General features: G+C 45.9%; 1 protein-coding gene across 1 annotated transcript in view; it reads right to left on the reverse strand.

Moving 5' to 3' along the window:
* The window catches only part of ASB18 (ankyrin repeat and SOCS box containing 18), a 63,134-nt gene that overhangs the window by 31,770 nt on the left and 12,077 nt on the right, over positions 1-19,287 (reverse strand). The window contains exons 3-4 of the mRNA XM_044240891.1: positions 11,172-11,291; positions 7,597-7,864 (exon numbers count right to left, since the gene is read on the reverse strand). Of these exons, the coding sequence (XP_044096826.1) occupies positions 7,597-7,864; positions 11,172-11,291 (388 nt within the window). The remainder of the gene's footprint in view (positions 1-7,596; positions 7,865-11,171; positions 11,292-19,287) is intronic.

The raw sequence follows: 19,287 nt of genomic DNA on the forward strand, positions 1-19,287 counted from the left end.
TAAGCATCCAATTAAAAGGCAGAGACTATCAGACCAGATTTAAAGAAAGATCCAACTATAAGCTGCCTATAAGAAATCCACTTTAGAAATAAAGACACAAACTGAGTTTGGCCTCCAATCAACTCTCAGCAAGAAACTAAGACCTTCAGGGGCGCCGGGGGGGGTGCACAGTCAGTTAAGCACTGGACTTTTGTTTTTTTTCTCAGGTTGTGATGGGGATTGTGAGATGGAGCCCGGTGTTAGGCTCCTTGCTCAGTGTGGAATCTGCTTAAATTTCTTTCTCCCTCTCCCTTTATCCCCCACCCCAACCATTCTCTAAAATAAATAAATAAAGCTTTAAAAAGACCCCTGAGGCCTTCATTCCACCGTCCCTGAGGAACTGAATTCTGCTGATGACCTTATGAGTTTGGCAGCAGATTCTTTTCCAGTTGATTCTCCAGATGAGACCCTGGGCCTTGATGACATCTTGATTGGAGTCTTGTGACTGTGAAGTACAGAACCCAGCACAGCCATTCCCAAACTTTTTACCCATAGAAATTTTGAGGTAATAAATGTGTGTTGTTTCAAGTTGTTTTCAAGTTTGTGGTGTTTTTTTTTTTAAAGATTTATTTGACAGAGATCACAAGTAGGCAGAGAGGCAGGCAGAGAAAGTGAGAGGGAAGCAGGCTCCCTGCTGAGCAGAGAGCCCTATGCGGGACTCGATCCCAGGACCCTGAGATCATGACCTGAGCCAAAGGCAGAGGCTTAACCCACTGAGCCACCCAGGTGCCCCGATTTTTTTTTAAATTAGGATCCAAGCCCAATTTGGGGCTTGACCTCATGACCCTGAGATTAAGACCTGAACTGAAATCAAGCGTTGGAGCCTTAAATGTTTGAACCACTCAGGTGCCCCTGTGGTGATCTGTTATGGAGCAGTAGAGAACTAATGCAGATGTTAAAAGATATACTAATGAAAACACTGTTCAGAAGCAATCTATATTAACATCAAACTAGATATTTTAATATGAAACTAAGTAGACTTTATTTTTTAGTTGCTTTATTTTATTTTTAAAAGGTTATTTATTTGAAAGGGAGAAAGTGAGAGAGCACAGGGTGGGGAGGGACAAAGGGAGAAGGAGAGAGAATCTCAAGCAGAGTCCACCAAGGGCAGAACCCGACATGGGGCTTGATTTCACAGTCCCGAGACCATAACTGAGCTGATGAGTTGGATGCTTAACCCACTGAGCCTCCCAGGAACCCCAAGACTATGTAGATTTTAGAGCAAAGAATATTACATGCCATGTGCAACTGATGAATCACTACATATTACCTCTGAACCCAATAATACACTATATGTTAACTAACTTGAATTTAAATAAAATATAAAAAAAAGATATCTTTTCATAATGATAGAGGTCATTTCTTTAAGAGGACATAACTGCTAAATATCCATGAACCTAATAACAAAGTTTCAAAAGATTTGAAGCAAAAGCTGATAGAACTGTAGAGAGAAATAGACAAATCCATGATTGTAGTCAGAGATTTCAACACCTCTTTATTCCATATAAAAGAAAGGAGCAGAATATCAGTAAGGATATGGAAGACTTAATACTATTCAGAAACTTGACTCAGTTGACATTTATAGAATACTTCCCCATAAACTGCGGAATACAAATTCCTTTCTGGTGTACCTGGAACATTTGCTAAGACCAAATATATTTTGGATAATAGAAGAAGACTCAAATTTAAAAGTACTAAAGTGATACAAAGTAAGTTCTTTAATCACATGGAATTAAATTAGAAATCAATACTATAGATATCTGGAAAATACCCAAATATTTGAAAACTAAATAACACACTTCTAAATAATTATGATTCAAAGAAAAAAAAGAGAAATTAGAAAGAATTTAAGACTAATTGAAAGTAAAAATATGATATTAAGATTCGTGGGATTTAGCTAAAGTAATACATATGGGGACATGTATAGCACCAAAAGCCTATATTAGAAAATTAAAAAAAATTGTCACATCAATGACATTAGTTTCTATTTTCAGAAATTAAAAAAAAGGAGAGCAAATGAAATTCAAGATAATTAAAGAATGGAGGGTAATAAAGACCATAGGAGAAGTTAGTGAAATAGAAAACAGTAAAACCAACTAACCAACCAATGAAATCAAAAGCAAGACTGATCAGGGTGGAAAATAAAAGGAACAATATAATGAATTCCAATATCATTAATGAGAGTGATGCTATTACTATAGCTTCTATAGATTAAGAGGATAATAAGGAACAACTTATGCCAATAAATTCAGCAATGTTGATGAAAGGGCTAAATCTCTTGAAATATACAAGCTATCAAAGCTCACTCAAAAGGAAAGAAATATTTTGAGTAACACTATAGCCATAAGAGAAATTGAATTAATAGTTAAAAAGAAAATGTACAGGGATGCCTGGGTGGCTCAGTTGGTTGGACGACATCTTTCTGCTCAGGTCATGATCCTGGAGTCTCAGGATGGAGTCCCACATCGGGCTCCCAGCTCCACGGGGAGTCTGCTTCTCCCTCTGACCTTCTCCTTGCTCATGCTCTCTCTCACTGCCTCTCTCTCAAATAAATAAATAAAATCTTAAAAAAAAAAAGAAAGAAAACGTACAAAGAAAACTCAGGCCCAGGTAACTTCACTGATGAATTCCATTAAACATTTAAGAAAGAAGTAACAATTTTATATCAAGCTTTTTAAGAAAAAAGATAAGGAAGAGACACTTTTCAACTCATTTTTGAGGCCAGCATCACTCTGACACCAAGACCAGATAAACAGATTACCAGAAAAGAAAATTACGGACAAATATCTTTCATGAACATAGATACAGATTAAGTTTTTTTCCATTTGATCAACCCAAAGAATTTATTAAAAAGGATAACACTAATGATTGAGTGTAGTTTATCTCAAGAAGGCAAGGTTGGTTTAACATTTGGAAAACAATCATTGTTAATCATCCTATTAACAGACTGAAAAAACACACCATATAATCATCTCTAAATGTGCAGAAAAGGCATTTAAAAAATCCAATATCCATTCATAATAAAAATGCTCAGAAAGCTAGGAATGGAAGGGAACTGTGTTATCTGAAAAAGTTCATCTACAAAATCCAACATCTAATATCGTACTTAATAGGGAAAGACTTAATGCTTTCCTCTAAGATCAGGAATAAGAAAAATTTTCTGCTCTTTACCACTTCTATTCATCATTGCACTGGAGGTTTTAGACTGCGATAAAACCAGCAAAAGGAATAAAATGCATCAACAGAAAAAGAAATAAAACTCTGTTCATTCAAAGATCACATGGCTGCCCACATAAAAATCTTAAGGAATTTTCAATGAGTTACAAAAACAATTAGTGAGTTTAGCAAGGTTGCAAGATAGAAGATCAATATACAAAAAATAAATTATTATTTTATATGATAGCTATGTATGATAAAAATTTAAATTAAAAAATACCATTTATGAAGCACCAAAAAATAAAAAAAAAATTTAAGGAGAAATCTGACAAAAATGTGGCAGCTCCATATGCTGAAAACTAAGAAACAGCAGAGAGAAATTAAAGAACTAAAGAAATGGAGAGCTTGGGGCACTTGGGTGGCTCAGTGGGTTGAGCCTCAGGTCATGATCTTAGGGTCCTGGGATCAAGCCTTGCATGGGCTCTCTGCTCAGCGGGGGGCCTGCTTCCCCCCACCCCTTCTCTGTCTGCCTCTCTGCCTACTTGTGATTTCTGTCTGTCAAATAAATAAATAAATAAATAAAATCTTAGAAAAGGAAATGGGAAGATTTATTATGTTTGTTATATCAATTCTCCCCCAATTCATAGATTGATCCATAGATTCATAACAATTCCAGTGAAAACCCTGAAGCCTTTTTAATACAAACTGACAAACTAGTTTTAAAATTTATATGGAGGGGCACCTGGGTGCTCAGCCGTTAAGCATCTGCCTTGGGCTCAGGTCATGATCCCAGGGTCCTGGGAAGAGCTCCATATCTGGCTCTCTGCTTGGGGGGCTGGGGATTGGGGGGCTTTGGGGTGGGGCAGGGGGGTTGGGGGGTGTGGTGGGGATCGGGTGGGGGGAGCCTGTTTCTCCCTCTCCTACTCCCCCTGCTGTGTTCCCTCTCTCACTCTGTCAAATAAATAAATAACTTAAATAAAATAAAAGAAAATTTGTATGGAAATGCAAAGACCTAGGGTAGCCAAACAACTCTGAAAATGAGCAGTGCCTGAGAACTTCTACTACGTGACCTCAAGATCTTCTAGAGCTATAATATTCAATACAATGGGGTATTGGTGTTGACACTGACAAGTAGATCAATGAAATATAATATGAATATAAGAAAGGGTCCGCTGTGGAGCCCTGGGAACCTTGCATGTATCCATACAGGCCATGGAAGCAGAAGTCTTGACCCACTGCTGATGTAAGTTTTGGCAGGACACTCAGTGATCTTTATGGATGGGAAGCTTTAAAGTGCTGCTGTAGGGCCAGTGTCCACTTGCTTCACTATCATGAGAGTTTTTCATTATCTTTTGGGTTCTGGCGAGTTTTGGGACTTCCTGCCTTGCCTCCTGAGAAAAAGCTTCAGACTATAGCACCATTCAGCTGAAGTCTACAGTTGGCTCTTCAGCAAATGGATATCCTATAACTCAGACTGCTAATTATCTGGCTCCTTTCCTTTAGGTGTTGTCCCTCCTGATCTGTAGGAGGAGGCGCTGGCACTTTTGGCTATTCCTCTCTTCACTGTTTCTATAAGTGATAAATGGTCTGAATTTAAGGATGACTCTTTGGGTCTTTACCAACTGAAACAGTCAGACCTCATCCTGTCCTGTGTGCACATGACAAGAGAGTCCAGAAAGAAACCCACATGTATGTATAGTCAGTTGCTTTTAGATGAAAGTACAAAGGCAGTTCAGTGGAGAAAGGAAAGGTTTTTTGCCGAATGGTGCTGGAACAATTGGACATCCACATGCAGAGAAAAAAGCTTCGACCCATACCTCACACCATATCCAAAAATTAACTAAACATGGGTCGCAGACTTAAGTGTAAAATATACGATCGTTACATTTGTAGAGGAAAATGCAAGAGGAAACGTTTGTGACCCTGGGTTAGGCAAAGGTTTATATATATATATATATATATATATATATATATATATATATATATAATAACCCAAATAATCCCTAAAAGAAAAATATTGATAAGTTGGATTCCACCAACACTGTGAACTGCTGTTCTTCAAAACACAATTTTAAGAGAAGAAAATATAACCCATGGATCAGAAGATAAGATTAACCAATTACATGTCTGGTGAGGAACTTGCAGCCAGCATATACAAAGAAATCTCAAAATTTAAGAAGACAACCTAATTTAAAAACATGGGCACAGGGGTCAGCAGGTGCCTCATTAAAGCAGATCTATGGAACTCAAATAGGCACATGAAAAGATGCTCAGATCACTTATCATTAGGGAATTCCAAATCAAAACTACAATAGTATACTTAGACACAACTTTTAGGATGTCTACAATTAAAGGGTGACCATACCAAGGACCAGTGAGAGTGTGAAACAACCAGGACACCGTTGGTGGGAATGGAACGTGGCACAGCCACTTTGGAAACTAGTTTGGCCGTTTCTTTAAAGGTTACCTTTCAATCACATCATAGCAGAGGGGCCAGCCCTTCGAATTCCAAGTCTACAGCCAGAAGAAAGGAAAGCATGCGCCTGTACAAAGCTGGCACACAAGTGTTCATAGCGGCTGTATTTGTAATAGCCCCAGACTGGAAGCAATCCAGTGTCTTTCAGGGTAGGAATGGATAAACTCATGGTGGTGTTCCCATACCGTGGAACACCAACTGAGCGAGGAACAGGAGTGAATCATGGATCCGTGAAAGCGCATGATGAATCTCGAGGTAATTACGTTGCATGAAAGAGATGGGACAAAATACAAAAGTCTGGCAAATTCAGACTAAATTATAGTGACCGAAAGCAGATCAGTGGGGGTGATGGAAGAGATAGCAGGGGGCAGGGAACCTTCGGATGGGGACGGGTGCGTGTGCTATCTTGATTGTGGGGACGGTTCCACGGTTGCATATGTAGGTCCGCATGTGGCAGATCGCACATTTATCGCAGTTGACTGTATGCTGACCACACCTGAGTCAAGCTACTTAAAAAAATGTGTTGTTGAAATATGGCTTCTTTCAGCCGCTCGGAAGACCCGGCGGTCCTTGCGCCTCTCTGAGTCCCTGTTCTCCTCTCCAGTGATCCTGGGAGGTGGTGCCCTTGCTTCTGTCATAGCCCTCCGCGCCTGCTCTGACCGCGGTGATTTTATTCAATCCTCACCTCGGCGAGAGAAGAAATGGGAGAAGAAATGATAAGCCCGAGGGCAGGGACGAGAACGTTTTGACTAAAGAAGTGTCAAGATGACAAAATGCAAGCTGAGAAACCCAAGCCTAATTCCTGCGCTCCGACGCTGTGGCCCCCCGCCGCCTCTCCCCGGCCCTCGCGGTCCCCGCGGGGACAGACACCCTGCAGCCTCAGCCGCGGGGCCCGACGGGCAGCTGCGGGACTCGCCGAACCCCGGCGCCTGGGCGGGCGGTGGGCTCCGGGCCGCGATGCCCCTGCAAATGCGGAGCACAGCTCGGCTTCCTGTGGGACTCCGAAGCCCCGCCCGAGGAGCTAACCATTTATGTCACACTGTGACAATTATTCTGCATAAAATTATCATTAAAAACCCTAATCTTTCAGCTTCCAACCCCGCCAGTGGCCTTTTAGCATTCTTCAGCGCCGGCGTCTGCAGGCCTGTGATCACGGCGCTCATTACCTCGGTGTGGGGCCTCCCGCCTCGCGCTCGCAATCAAGCGCTAATTATACCCGCCCGGGGGCCGGGGGCCGGGGGCCGGGGGCCGGGGGATCTGGGTCCGGGGGTTCGGGGGATCGGGGTCCGGGGTCCGGGGGTTCGGGGGATCGGGGTCCGGGGTCCGGGGGTTCGGGGGATCGGGGTCCGGGGTCCGGGGTCCTGGGCCCTGGACCCGGAGGAGAGAATCCAGTACTCTCTGGGCGTGGCAGGGTCTGGGTCTGGGGTCTTGGGGGTTCGGTCTGAGTCTCGAGGCAGGGCTGGGGAAGGAGCTCAGGTCGGTGAGGGGTCTGGGGTCTGGGCTTCAGAGTCCGGGTAGGGTGGTGGGGGCAAGGATAGACACCAAGGGCGGGTCGCGGTCTGGGGTCAGAGCGCAGGGGGTGTCTGAGGCCCGTGGCCGGGCCCGGGACCAGTTGGGCTCTGCTGCGGTGTGGGGGAAGGGGCGCAGAGGGTCTGGGGGCGGAGTCCGGAGGTGGGGGTGGCTAGCTGGGCCCCGGAGCGGTGACAGCAGCCCGGGTCCGGATTCCAGGTTGGTTGAGGACGCGGGGTGTGCCGGGGTCATGGGGCATGGGCTGAGGCTAGGTGCTGGGACCGGGTCTAGGGGCGGCGGGAGCTCGGAGGCGGGGCCGGGGGCGGAGGGACGTGGCGGGCTTCTGGAAGCCCGGCCCAGGTCGGCTCCAGGTCTGCGGCCGCGGTCTGGGGCCCTGCCCGGTCGCGCGTCCTTACCCGAGCGAGGCGGCGGCGCGGCAGAGGTGCAGGGGCGTCAGGCCCTCGGCGCTGAGCAGGTCGGGGTCGGCGCCGTGCTGCAGCAGCAGCTGGACGCAGGCCGTGTGGCTTCCCAGGCAGGCCTCGTGCAGGGCTCCCTGGCCGCCTGGGCTGGCGTCGGGGTCTGCACCGCGGCTGAGCAGGTGGCGCACGCAGGCGGTGTGGCCGTGGGCCGCCGCGATGCACAGCGGGGTGGTGAGCTCGCGCTTGTACTCTAGGGTCCAGAGGCCTGTGGGAGAGGAGAAGTAAAGTGAATGGGGGAGCGGAGAGGGAGCAGTCCACTAAGTCCACTAAGGACAATGTAGGGTGGAACCATCTCTTAGAATTAGCCACCAGGTGGGCGTGTAGATAAAGAAAGATACATATAGACCAAAGAGAGGCATATAAAGACCCAGAGGGCTGGGATGGGGTGGATATCTCCTACCCTAGGGAAACGGAGGTGGGAGCACAAAGGCAGACAGGGGCAGAGAGAACTCTTGAGGGAAAACCAGCTCAGGAAAGTTGGAAGGAGAGTCTCGAGGCCCAGGAGAGGTGGTGCAGAGGAAGGTGGAATTAAATAGAGACGGATAGGGCCACAACCGAGCCAGAAGGAATGGAGGGTATCGAGAAGCAAGAGGGTCTTGCCAAATACGGGGAGACCGGGCCTGGGCTAGGATTTGAGGAGTGAAGGGCTGGCCCAGGGTGGCTGGTGGGAGGATGTAAGCCAGGAATTCACATTTTCCAGGCTCTGAATTTGGGACAGCTTGAAGCAGGAGAGTGAGCTGTGGATTTTTCTGGAATCCAGCTCTCTCTCACTGAACCCCAAACTTATCCCTTTGTCATTAACAGGAGAAGACAGCAGACAGAACAAACTGACCTGCCGAGCCAAGGTTGCTCAAGGAAAGGCCTTACAAAGTTTAGTCCTCTTGGAAGTGCTGGGTTTCAGAGGCTCCCTTTGATGTGGTGTCCACATTCAGCACAATTCTGGTTTGTTTCTTTGCGCTCTTTAGGGTTGTGTGTGTGTGTGCGTGTGTATAGGGTTGCTCTTTCTTGGTGGATGAATGAAGCGGGTGCTATACATTGTACTTGCCTGAAAACTTTGGGCTTTCAAAAGGCCCGTGGAAGGTTGTTAGCGGCCAGGAGCGCTCGTGGAAATGGGGGAAGCGGTCCCCGGTGAATGCACTTCAAGGGACAGGATTTCACATGGCAGGGATGCCTTCTGATAATGATGGAAGAATCGATATCATGGCTGTAATGAGCTGCAGAGGAGACCCTTTTCAGAGGCCACCTCCTTCCTGGGACCCATGCTGAGCCGGTTTTGAAAGACCACTCATAATTACCTACCTGTATGTAGTGCGGAGTTCCAGCCTGCTCTGGGTCCCCAAGGCCCAGCCTGCGGGCTGTTGCCCACTCACCGGGGGATGTGGGGCCTATTGTCCTGGCAGTGGGTAATGGTGGCCAGAGGCCAGCTCCTGGTTTTGATTGTACTCATTTTCCTGAGCTAGGAAGTCTACTCAATGGGTGGGTTGGTGGGTGTCTAGGAAGGGGGTACTCCATTCTCCAGGTCACACAAAGTTCCCAGCCCAACTCTGCCCACCCCGGCAGCCCTGAGACTTCCTGTGGACTGATAGAAGGGGTCTCGGGTGGACCTTTGGCTCAGTGTCGGGTCAGCACCCCTGTCCATGTCCTGGGAGATGGTGATAATCTTCCACAAGGCCTTCAGGAAAACCTGACTTCTGAGGCAGCTGTTTGGATCAGAAAGCTTGCATCCGGTGCCTGTAATCTCCACTCCCACTCCCTGGTCCAGGTTCTGGCACCAGGAGGAACAAGGACATAGGATTCTCCCCATGTAGTTCATCCCTCCTCAAGCCAGCACTCTCCTTGGATTGCGAACTAGAGGAAGCCAGCGTTCCATCCTGGATGTACTGAGGTGCTGGGGGACAAGCACTGTGAGCGGACTAGTGTTACCCCCTTGCCCATGACCCCCTTCATGGGGAGCAGTAACTGGCCACCAGCAAGTCCTCCTATGAGAGAGGGGGCTGTTCCCAAGCCATGTTTGGTCATTTCTGAGGCTTGGGTGAGCTTCGGGGAAAGCAGAAAAGAACAGGGAGTGCAGCTGTCCCCAGGGCCACCCACCCTCTCTTCGCAGTCCACGTGAGGCCAGTTTCCACTGCAACAGTTTATCGCCTTGGTGGCTGGGATGCCCTAAGTTTCTGTGGTTCCGGTGTGCCATAGAAAACCAGCAGAACTCACGGGGTGGAAAGAGTAAGGCAGAAAAAAGGAAGGAGCCCTTAGATTCAGACCATGGGTTAACATTAATGCTTATTTGAAACTGCAACATTTGGGGGTGGGTGGGTGTGTCCAGGACTGGGAGGCATGGGATTAAAAAAAAAATACATTGATTGAGTGTGCAAGCAGTTGGCATTCTTGGCCGAATCACCACCCAGCTCCTGGGAGGAATGCGTTTCCCCTGTCTGGGGCAGATGAAGGAGGGGAGGCCCGGAAGGACTCCAGGACCCCCTGAGCTGGGGGGTGGTGTGACCCAGACTGCAGCTGCCCTTGCCTTCCCTGAAGCCCATGCCACCTCTGTTTGCACTGAGCTGCTTAGCCCTTTGACAATTTGGGGTTTATTTCCTTCTCCCTGGGTGGGGAATAAACGGAATGATACTCTGTTCTTTGGAAGCAGATCTTCTGCATTCTTTGCCTGCCTGAACCCACAAGTAAGGCACATGGGACATGGGACAGTGGCCATTGACCCACTGACCACAGAGTCTCACTGACCCACTGACCACAGAGTCTCACATCCTTTTGGTCTGGCTATGCTGCAGTGGCTTCCAACACATGAACCCTTTTGGTAAATGTTTTGTGTCTGGAGACCCCGGGGCAGAAGGGGAAGGATGCTCAATGCAGAGTGCCAGCTGAGAATACCCTGGCTGAAGCCTGCTGGTCAGAAAGTCTCCTCAGACCGGGTGGGTAAATGGAGGGTGTTTCTCTCCTTGGGGGAGTCTCTTGCAGACCCAGCACATAGTGGTGTTCAGGTTGCAAAAATGCCCTCAGATATATGACTTAAGGACCTCTGATTTCTTTCTCTCCCTCTCCCATTCTCAGGCTCCCCTGGGTTCTGGGAGGAGCACCTGCTGAGGGCTCTCCCTTTGTTGATGCTGGCTGTGCCCCAGCCACCCCACTGTAGCCGTGGTGTTCACAGGTTCATAGAAGGACCTGGAGCAGAGCTGCATGCCAGGGGACCTACCTCCTTGGCTGCCAGACCCAGGCACTGGCAGATCAGCTCCGATACCAAGGCTGTCTTTTAAAGACGAGAGGCACCTTCCAGCATCAGATGGGTACCTCTAACCCACATTTTGGCCTTTCCTATTTGATTTCTCCCATCTCATCATCTAAGACATTGTGCTGACCAAATTTCATTTATAGACGTCCCTCGCTCGTGTGTGTTAAATGCAGCACCAAAGTGAGCAGTCTGTACCCCAGAGTTCCTCATATGGAGGAGAGTTAGTAGCTCCTTAAACGTACACAGCTGAGTTTTAAAGGAGAAAGCGTACCTGACAGTCCAAATGTGGCTGGGGATGTCACCTGCCACTCCATCTCATCCTTCTTGATCTCAAACACCACGTTGGCATCGTGGAAGGAGCGGTTCATGAGTTGCTGCAGACGACTCAGATCTCCCGTGACCAAGGCAGCATGGTACTGAAGCACTGGGGACCCAGCTCTCTCTTGAGGCTCTCTTTCCATCTTCTGAAAGATTTGAAGTTCTCTAACTGGCTCTGGCCATCTCTCCATTGCAATGCCCTTGGTTTCAGAAAAGCTCTCCAGGAAGGCGAAAGATGGTCTTATGGAGCGTGAGCTATTTCTATTGTCATTACTCAATTGTCATCCAGACAGGGCTCGGTGCTGGTGTATTTATAACTCCTGTGGGCTCCGATGTGATCATGGTTACTTGATATGACCAGCGTCGTGTGACCACTGACATGCCTGAGTGCTCAGCCACCCCCTTGTGATTATATAGATTTGACTTCCAGAGACAGATACATCTGTTTATCTCCCAAACAGCTCTCCACAAGAGGGCAGGCACCCGACGATGGGCAGGGCTCCTTTTCCTGCTCTGTAGGGCATCTTCTTGTTGGCCTATCGCTTTCTTTGCTGCTGTGGATAAGGGTGGGCAGACGTGTGTTCTGAGGGCTGTGTGAGCCCTGAGCATGTATAAGGAGCCCCAGCTGGATGCTGCAAATGACCAGGCTGTCTCCAAGTGTCCCTGGGTGGGAGGCTCCATAGGGCAGACCACGGATTCCCAAAGGCATCATCTTGGGTTCCTGGTGGCTTGTGAATTTCTTTCTTTCTTTTTTTTTTTAAAAGATTATTTATTTGACAGACAGAGATCACAAGTAGGCAGAGAGGCAGGCAGAGAGAGAGAGAGAGAGAGAGAGAGAGAGAGAGAGAGGAAAGCAGGCTTTCCGCTCAGCAGAGAGCCCGATGCGGGACTCGATCCCAGGACCCTGGGATCATGACCTGAGCCGAAGGCAGCGGCTTAACCCACTAAGCCACCCAGGCGCCCCGGCTTGTGAATTTCTTTCAGTTGTTGAGAACTCATCCCCAAAGGCCCATAGAAATGCCACAATCTCTGTTTCTGAAACGAATGGGAACAGCTTTTTATTAGCAACTTACTAGTTATTTGCTACAGTTTAGTGCAGGACTTTACTTTATTGTCTAAAAATTAATAAAATCATTTTTTCTCATAATATGGGTAATACACATTCTTATATCTTTTTTTCCCACTTCTTGTTTTTCTCCCACTAGGAAGTTGGGATGGGCCACCTTGGTTGGGCTATAGCATTCTTTGCCATGTCCGTGTCAGTGATGATAAAAGATAGAGGCTAGAGGGTGGACGGAGGCTCAGGGAGGGTGCTGCTTGGATGGGCCAAAGGGGGCATGGTGGAGCATGTGCCTGGGACACTGATGCGCAGAGATGCTGAGGGAGGGGAAAGAACAGCAGCCACCATCCACACGGCTCTAGTGTTGGACGCGCATCCATGGGATCAGACACACCCCTGTGGGATCCTGTGGCTCTATGGTGTTGCAGTCAAAGAAGTGACAGAGATGACAGGAAGAAAGACTTGAACTCAAGGAATCGGGGTCGTAGGGAAAGCGCAGGCTTGGTCACAGCCAAACTTCTTAAGCACCCTCTTCCCCCGTGTTCCTGTCTCTTGATCTTTGTACCTCAAAGCGCCCCTTGACTCCTTCTGTTCTTCTAAGCACGCCCCCTCCCGCCCCCCAGCCTCAGCAGGCTGTCTGTGTTGGCTCTTTGTTTTGAACAGTAATTCACCAAGACTTTCCACAACAACAGCAGGCCCAGCAGAGTACCCTTGATCTTCCTTAGAAGAGGTAACGGGTGAAGGCCAAATCACCTGCATTTATCATTTAATACAGATATGGTTCTACCCTGGTTATAGAGCTGATTTGCAGGCATAAATGCACATGCATGGACTGACCCAAGGCCTGGAGTTTCCCTCACGTGGTAGAACTCAGATCTCCTCTGCTGAAGAGGGCTGTGGGGTTGCTGGGAAGAGGGAGATGTGCTCCTCTGTCTGGTCACTGTGATGCCTTCATGCAGGCAGATAAACAGTGTTGATGGTGTCCCCATAGCTGAAGGACTCTCATTGGTGACACACAGTGTGCAGGCAGGAGAGACTTGGTCACAGCCTGAGCCAGCTGCCATGGGGCTGCAGGTTAATGATCCTCACTGTGGTTGTCTGATGTCTGGGCCGAGGCTCAGTACAGAGGGTTCTGAAGGGTCCACGGAGTTTAGCTCTCAGGGCTCAGGGTGAGTTGCAGGAGGAGGCTCTTTCTACCCAAATATCCCCAGCAAGTAGCTTTCTGTCGGGGACCCCCATAGGTGGGCAGCCTTGATGACATTTGCAGAAGAGGAAACCAGGACTCCAAGGTCCAGGTAACTTGCTTCTTGATCCTGAGATGGTCAGCACCCGAACACCTGACTGTGAGCACAGGGACTTCCTACCTAGCCCTCACTGCTGCCGTTGACCATGACACATTTTAGCACAGGGATTGGTAGTCCTCTGATGGTGTATGGTGTATCAGGCCTCCAAATGTATGTACATGCTGTCCCCTGTACCTGGCATTCTGGTGGTCCCCTTGTCAGCTGGCTGGCCCCATTCTTCAATGCTCAGCTTAGATTCTCTTCACTTCCGTGGCTAGTCCTGTTGTCTGTTCTGGCACTCTGTCCATGGTACCTGGCTCACTGTTGATTGCTGCTCTTGTCTCTGCCCCCCACTGGACCATGAGCATCTGCTTCTTCATCTGCATGGGGTTTCTTAGTACTTAGCACAGTGTTGTCAATGTGGTCCTCAACTGGTCCTCAGTGGAGACGGCAAAAGAACAAATGGATTGATTTCTTTGAAATTTGCTCAAGTGCTCTGAAATTCCTCTTGTTCTTGGCCATCTGCTACCTTTTTCCCTTAGGGAATTTAGGTGGTAAACTAGCCCCATGGCTGGCCAAGGACAGGGGCTCAGATGCTGGGGTTAGGGGTTCTGCCTCAGATCTGTGAGCTTCAGTGTACATCCTACATTTCCCCACATGTCAAAATGCTTTACCAAATTTCATAGGACTGTCTATTGAATGCTTTCTGGAGTCTCTTTATTTTCATATTTCACTATAATTAGCACATGGCATTATATTAGTTTCCAGGGTACAATAGAATGATTCAATAATTCTATAAATTTCTCAGTGCTCATCATGGTAAGCATACTTGTTGAGCATCTTTTCATGTTTTTGTGGCCATCTGTATGTCTTCTTTGAAAAAAGTCTATTCAGGTCCTCTGCTCATTTTTAATTGGATTATTATTATTGTCATTTTGGTGTTGAGTTATAGAAGTTCTTTATATATTTTGGATATTTACCCCTCATTGGATATATCATTTGCAAATATCTTCTCCATTTCAGTAGGCTGCCCTTTCATTTGCTGATGTTTTTCTTTGCTGTGCAGAAGCTTTTTATTTTGGTATAATCTCAATAGTTTAATCTTGCTTTTGTTTCCCTTGCCAAAAGAGACATATCTAGGAAAATGTTTCTACAGTTGATATCAGAGAAATTATTGCTTATGTTTTCTTCTAGGAATTTTATGGTTCAGGTCTCACATTTAGGTCTTTATTTCATTTTGAGTTTATTTTTGTGTATGGTATAAGAAGGTGGTCCATTTTCCTTCTCCTGAATGCTGCTTCCAGTTTTACCAGCACCTTTTGGTAGAGAATGTCTCTTTCCCACTGGATATTAATAGATTAATCAACCATATACACATGGGTTTATTTTTGGACTCTATTTCATCCTATTGAACTATGTGTCTATTTTTGTGCCACTACCCTACTGTTTTGATTACTACAGTTTTCTAGTGTATCTTGAAATCTGGGATTGTGATACCTTCACTTCAGCTTTGTTCTTCTTTTTAAGATTGCTTTGGCTATTTTTTTTTTTTTTAGTTCTGTAAATAATGTTGGTATAGGAATTGCATTCAATCTATAAAATGTCCATAAAATGTATGGACATTTTTAACAGTATTGGTTCTCCCAATCCATGAAAATGGATCCATGAGGGTCCTTTAAAACGTCATTTCACATGTTTTAAATTTTACCTCCCTTGTCTCCATCAGCAGTGGCAAAGAGAGGATCAGTGTCATCAGTGGAAGAGCTGAGATTTTTTTCAAGACCGCTCCCGTGTGCCTGAAACACTGCTGGTTGCTATGGACAGGGTAGTGGTGAAGAATATAACCACGTTTGCAAGGAACTCACAGCCTCCATCAGATATAAGAGGCTTGTGCATACAGAAAATGACAAAAGGCAACACTACATAGACCGTATCCTGTATCAGTTGTATGCTAGCATAAAGCCAACCACTCTCCCCACTTCATTCATATACTAGGCAGTTACTCTATTTGTTCTTTGGATTTTTCATTTCTATAAGCTTAGCCATTTTGCCATGTTATTTTTCTCAGACTAATTGTGATTGGATTCATTTCAGAAGGACTTATTCATACAAAACTATAATATACATAACTATAATATGATCCAACTCGGACTTCACTTTAAACCAGAGAATTCCTTTGTTCCTGATGTATTTTGTCACGGGTTATTTTTAGAAGGGGTGGGAAAATTGGAGGTGAGTCCTGGCATAAGAGCCATTCTGGCCTGTGTTCTGTGATAAATTTAGCTTTCCATGCATTATAGTTGTCAACAGCGCCCTAAATATCCAAGCTTGATTTCAGCGGGTAGAGAGCAGCAGTCCAGAAACAGACCCGGTTCTTTGTGAGAGCTTTAAAAGAAGCCCATGGAAGACAGCATTAATTTTATAAGTAGGACATGTAGATTACTTCAGGAGCATGACGGAGGCGTCTTGTTTTTGTTTTTGTTTTTTTAAAGAGCAGCAACAGCCATATGTGGTTATTACATTAAAAAACAAAATAAAAAAAAAAACAAAAAACTCTACAAACACTTAAAAACAAATCCAGTCGTTCCACTATTCATTCAATAAGCATCCATGGGATATTATGCTCTAGGGTGTGTGGCAGGTTTGGGGGATAGAGAGACAAAAACTATAAGAATCCTGCCCCCTTTAAGTGGGTAGGAGAAGAATCCATGAAACAAGATGGGATAGGGAGGGAGACAAACCATAAGTGACTCTTAATCTCACGAAACAAACTGTGGGTTGCTGGGGGGAGGGGGGTTGGGAGAAGGGGGGTAGGGTTATGGACATTGGGGAGGGTATGTGCTTTTGGGTAAATTGGAAGGGGAGATGAACCATGAGAGACTATGCACTCTGAAAAACAATCTGAGGGGTTTGAAGTGGCGGGGGGGTGGGAGGTTGGGGTACCAGGTGGTGGGTATTATAGAGGGCAAGCTTGCATGGAGCACTGGGTGTGGTGAAAAAATAATGAATTCTGTTTTTCTGAAAATAAATAAATTGGAAAAAAAAATGAAAATAAATAAATTGGAAAAAAAAAAAAAGAATCCTGCCCCCAAGGATCACACAAGAAAGAGCAGTGACCACAGGACCCTAACATAGAGGAGTTTTTTAGTCCTCCTTCCCACCAGCTGAACGATGTCCTTTGGTGACAGGTGAACAGCACTGATCCCTGACCCAACACTGGGCTCCTTCTTGCCCATTGTACAACAGTTCTTTCCATCCATACCTTGCTTGGGTTGGGCCATTTTAATTTTATTTTTATTGTCTTTGCCCTTCTCAGCTTAGTCAGAGCCAATGTGTAAGCTTTAAGATACAACTCAAACCTTATCTTCTCTGCCTATTTCAGTCCATATGAAAACTCAACTTCTTCCAAGAGTGAATTTGTATATTATGTTGCTGAGCAATTATTAAAATCCTTGAAGAATTATGATAGAACAGAAGGACCAAAAAGACCAGAGTTTTAGTTTTCAAATAAATAAAGAATTTGATCCCTCAAAGTCTGAATTGACATCAGTGCTGGGCAAAATCCCTAAAAAGGATGAAAAGGATGGTTTGGGAACATTTAGAAAAGGGAGTGGGGATACTTGAAGCTTTGTGGGTCCCTAGGAACAAGTCATGGTGGATAAAAGAATTTTCCTTTGTGACATGGAGTCATTCATTAATATGTAGATGGGATGTAGGCATGGGGTATAGTTCCACCTGCAGTGGAAAATTTCCTGGAAACCTTTGAGAAAGTGGAAAAAAAAATGGGTCTTCTTTTAGGAGAGTCTTACTAAAAACTCCAGCTTGAGAAGTAATACACATGGCATGTGCAGAGCAGGGGTTCAAATCTTGGCTGTCAAACGGAACCACCTGGGGAGCGTTAAAAAGATATGGATGTCTGGATCTCACCAGAGAGGTCCTGGTGTCACGGGATGGGCAATGCAGCCTGGGCATCAGGTCTGTTAGATACCCCCCCCACCACCACCACAGGGACTTCTAATGTGTAGACAAGGTTTTCCTCTGATCCTGTGCAATACGCTTATGGATGATTTACGTGGCATATGGAAAGGTGGATATCCAATTGATGAGTGACATGGATCATGACAACCACAATCACAAAAGATCTCAACAGGCCAGAGCAATGGGCTGATTCCATTGATGCCCCAAGGTGACCTTAACGCCCCACCCACATAGGATCCCATTGTCCTCTGGGTCACGTGATTGAGACTGTTGCATGCTGCTGGGGGTTCCCGTTTGTGGTACCAGAATTTTCTTTTTCTTGATTTTAGGGTCAGAGGTTAATGGTGCTAGGTGACATAAACACTGCAGATTATCTGACAGTATTTTAAATCATTCAGAGAGCATTTTGGTCCAGAGTAACTTGTGTCAGTCAGGGTCAGTTTGAGTTCCCTTCCTTCCTGGGACCCTGGCAGCACCTCTGCTTTGCCTCCTCATGTTTTTCTTGACTTTCCTGTCTGCTCAGACTGTGTATGCTCTGCCCTGCCCCCACACTGGGGCACAACATTGGCTCTTGAGTTTTTTGTCTGGTTTGTTTGCTTTACATCCACTACCAACATCATGTAGGGACTTTGGCGACTATCCTGAAGTTATGAAGGGTCCAGCACTGTGTGCAGTCTTACCCCACCTCTCTTCTCCATCTGCACTTCCTCTGTCTCTGGTGCAACCACTGAAGTCCCTCCTCCCCTCCTTTCCCCTTCATTGTGGTTCCTGTCAGTTCCAGCTTCTCCTCCAGAGACCTGGTCCAGGAAATTCTTCTGAACAAATACCGTGTCCTTCTTGAAAGAGGGGGACTCTGATGAAAAGAACCTTCTCCAAATCAGTATGCTTAATAGATTTGGTTCTTCAGAGGAACTATCAAATGGTACTTATCTGATGGAAGAACTTCATTTGTATCTGTGGACCATTTCAGAGTACTACACAGATTTGACTGTGGTGGCCTTTTATTGGAGTAATCTTGGGAAAAGAAGGACAAAAATCCAAATAGGGGTGGATACCCAGCTTCTATCTGGACAACTCAGTGAATGGACTAAATCTCTCTAATAATTGCCCATGTAGTTAACTGGACTTGAATATAATTTTTGCAAAGACTATTTTTTGGATTTGAATTATAAACACGTTTTATCCATAGGAGACACAAAAACTGAAGGTAGCTCATGAGAGGGAGTTTTGGCCTCGGGATCCGATAAGATGAAAAAGTAAAAATCCGCCTTAAAATTATGAGATATACAAATGGTACCATTTGAATGAATGGTAGTTCTTATTCTCAAGTGATGTCAGGATCTTTGTATTCTGCCATTGAACTGATGAATGATTTTCTTTTGCTCAGAAGTGTCTGAGGATGAGCTCTGCTAATACTCAGTGAAAAAATCTAGTTGAGCTTGAAATGTGAGTTTTATGACAGGGTCAGACTGTTTTTCCTCCAGGACAGAGACTTTCCATGTGTTCAGGCCACGAAGTAGATTTTCGCTCCCTGCCATTTCCTTGTGTTCTTGGAGAGAGCCAAATGTGTGGATTCTTTCCTGGGCCATTGGGCAAATGTCTGCTTCCTTCTGGGGTCAAATGTCCAAGTAAATGGTTAAGTTAAGACAGCAAGTCATTCCCCAGGTGGACGTTGTAAGATTCTGAGCACTTTCTCAAATATGTGAATATGTGTTGTTAGCCTGGTCAGTTCATACTTCCTACACGAA

The sequence above is a fragment of the Neovison vison genome, chromosome 3 (assembly GCF_020171115.1).
Source record: "Neovison vison isolate M4711 chromosome 3, ASM_NN_V1, whole genome shotgun sequence".
Lineage (NCBI taxonomy): Eukaryota > Metazoa > Chordata > Mammalia > Carnivora > Mustelidae > Neogale > Neogale vison.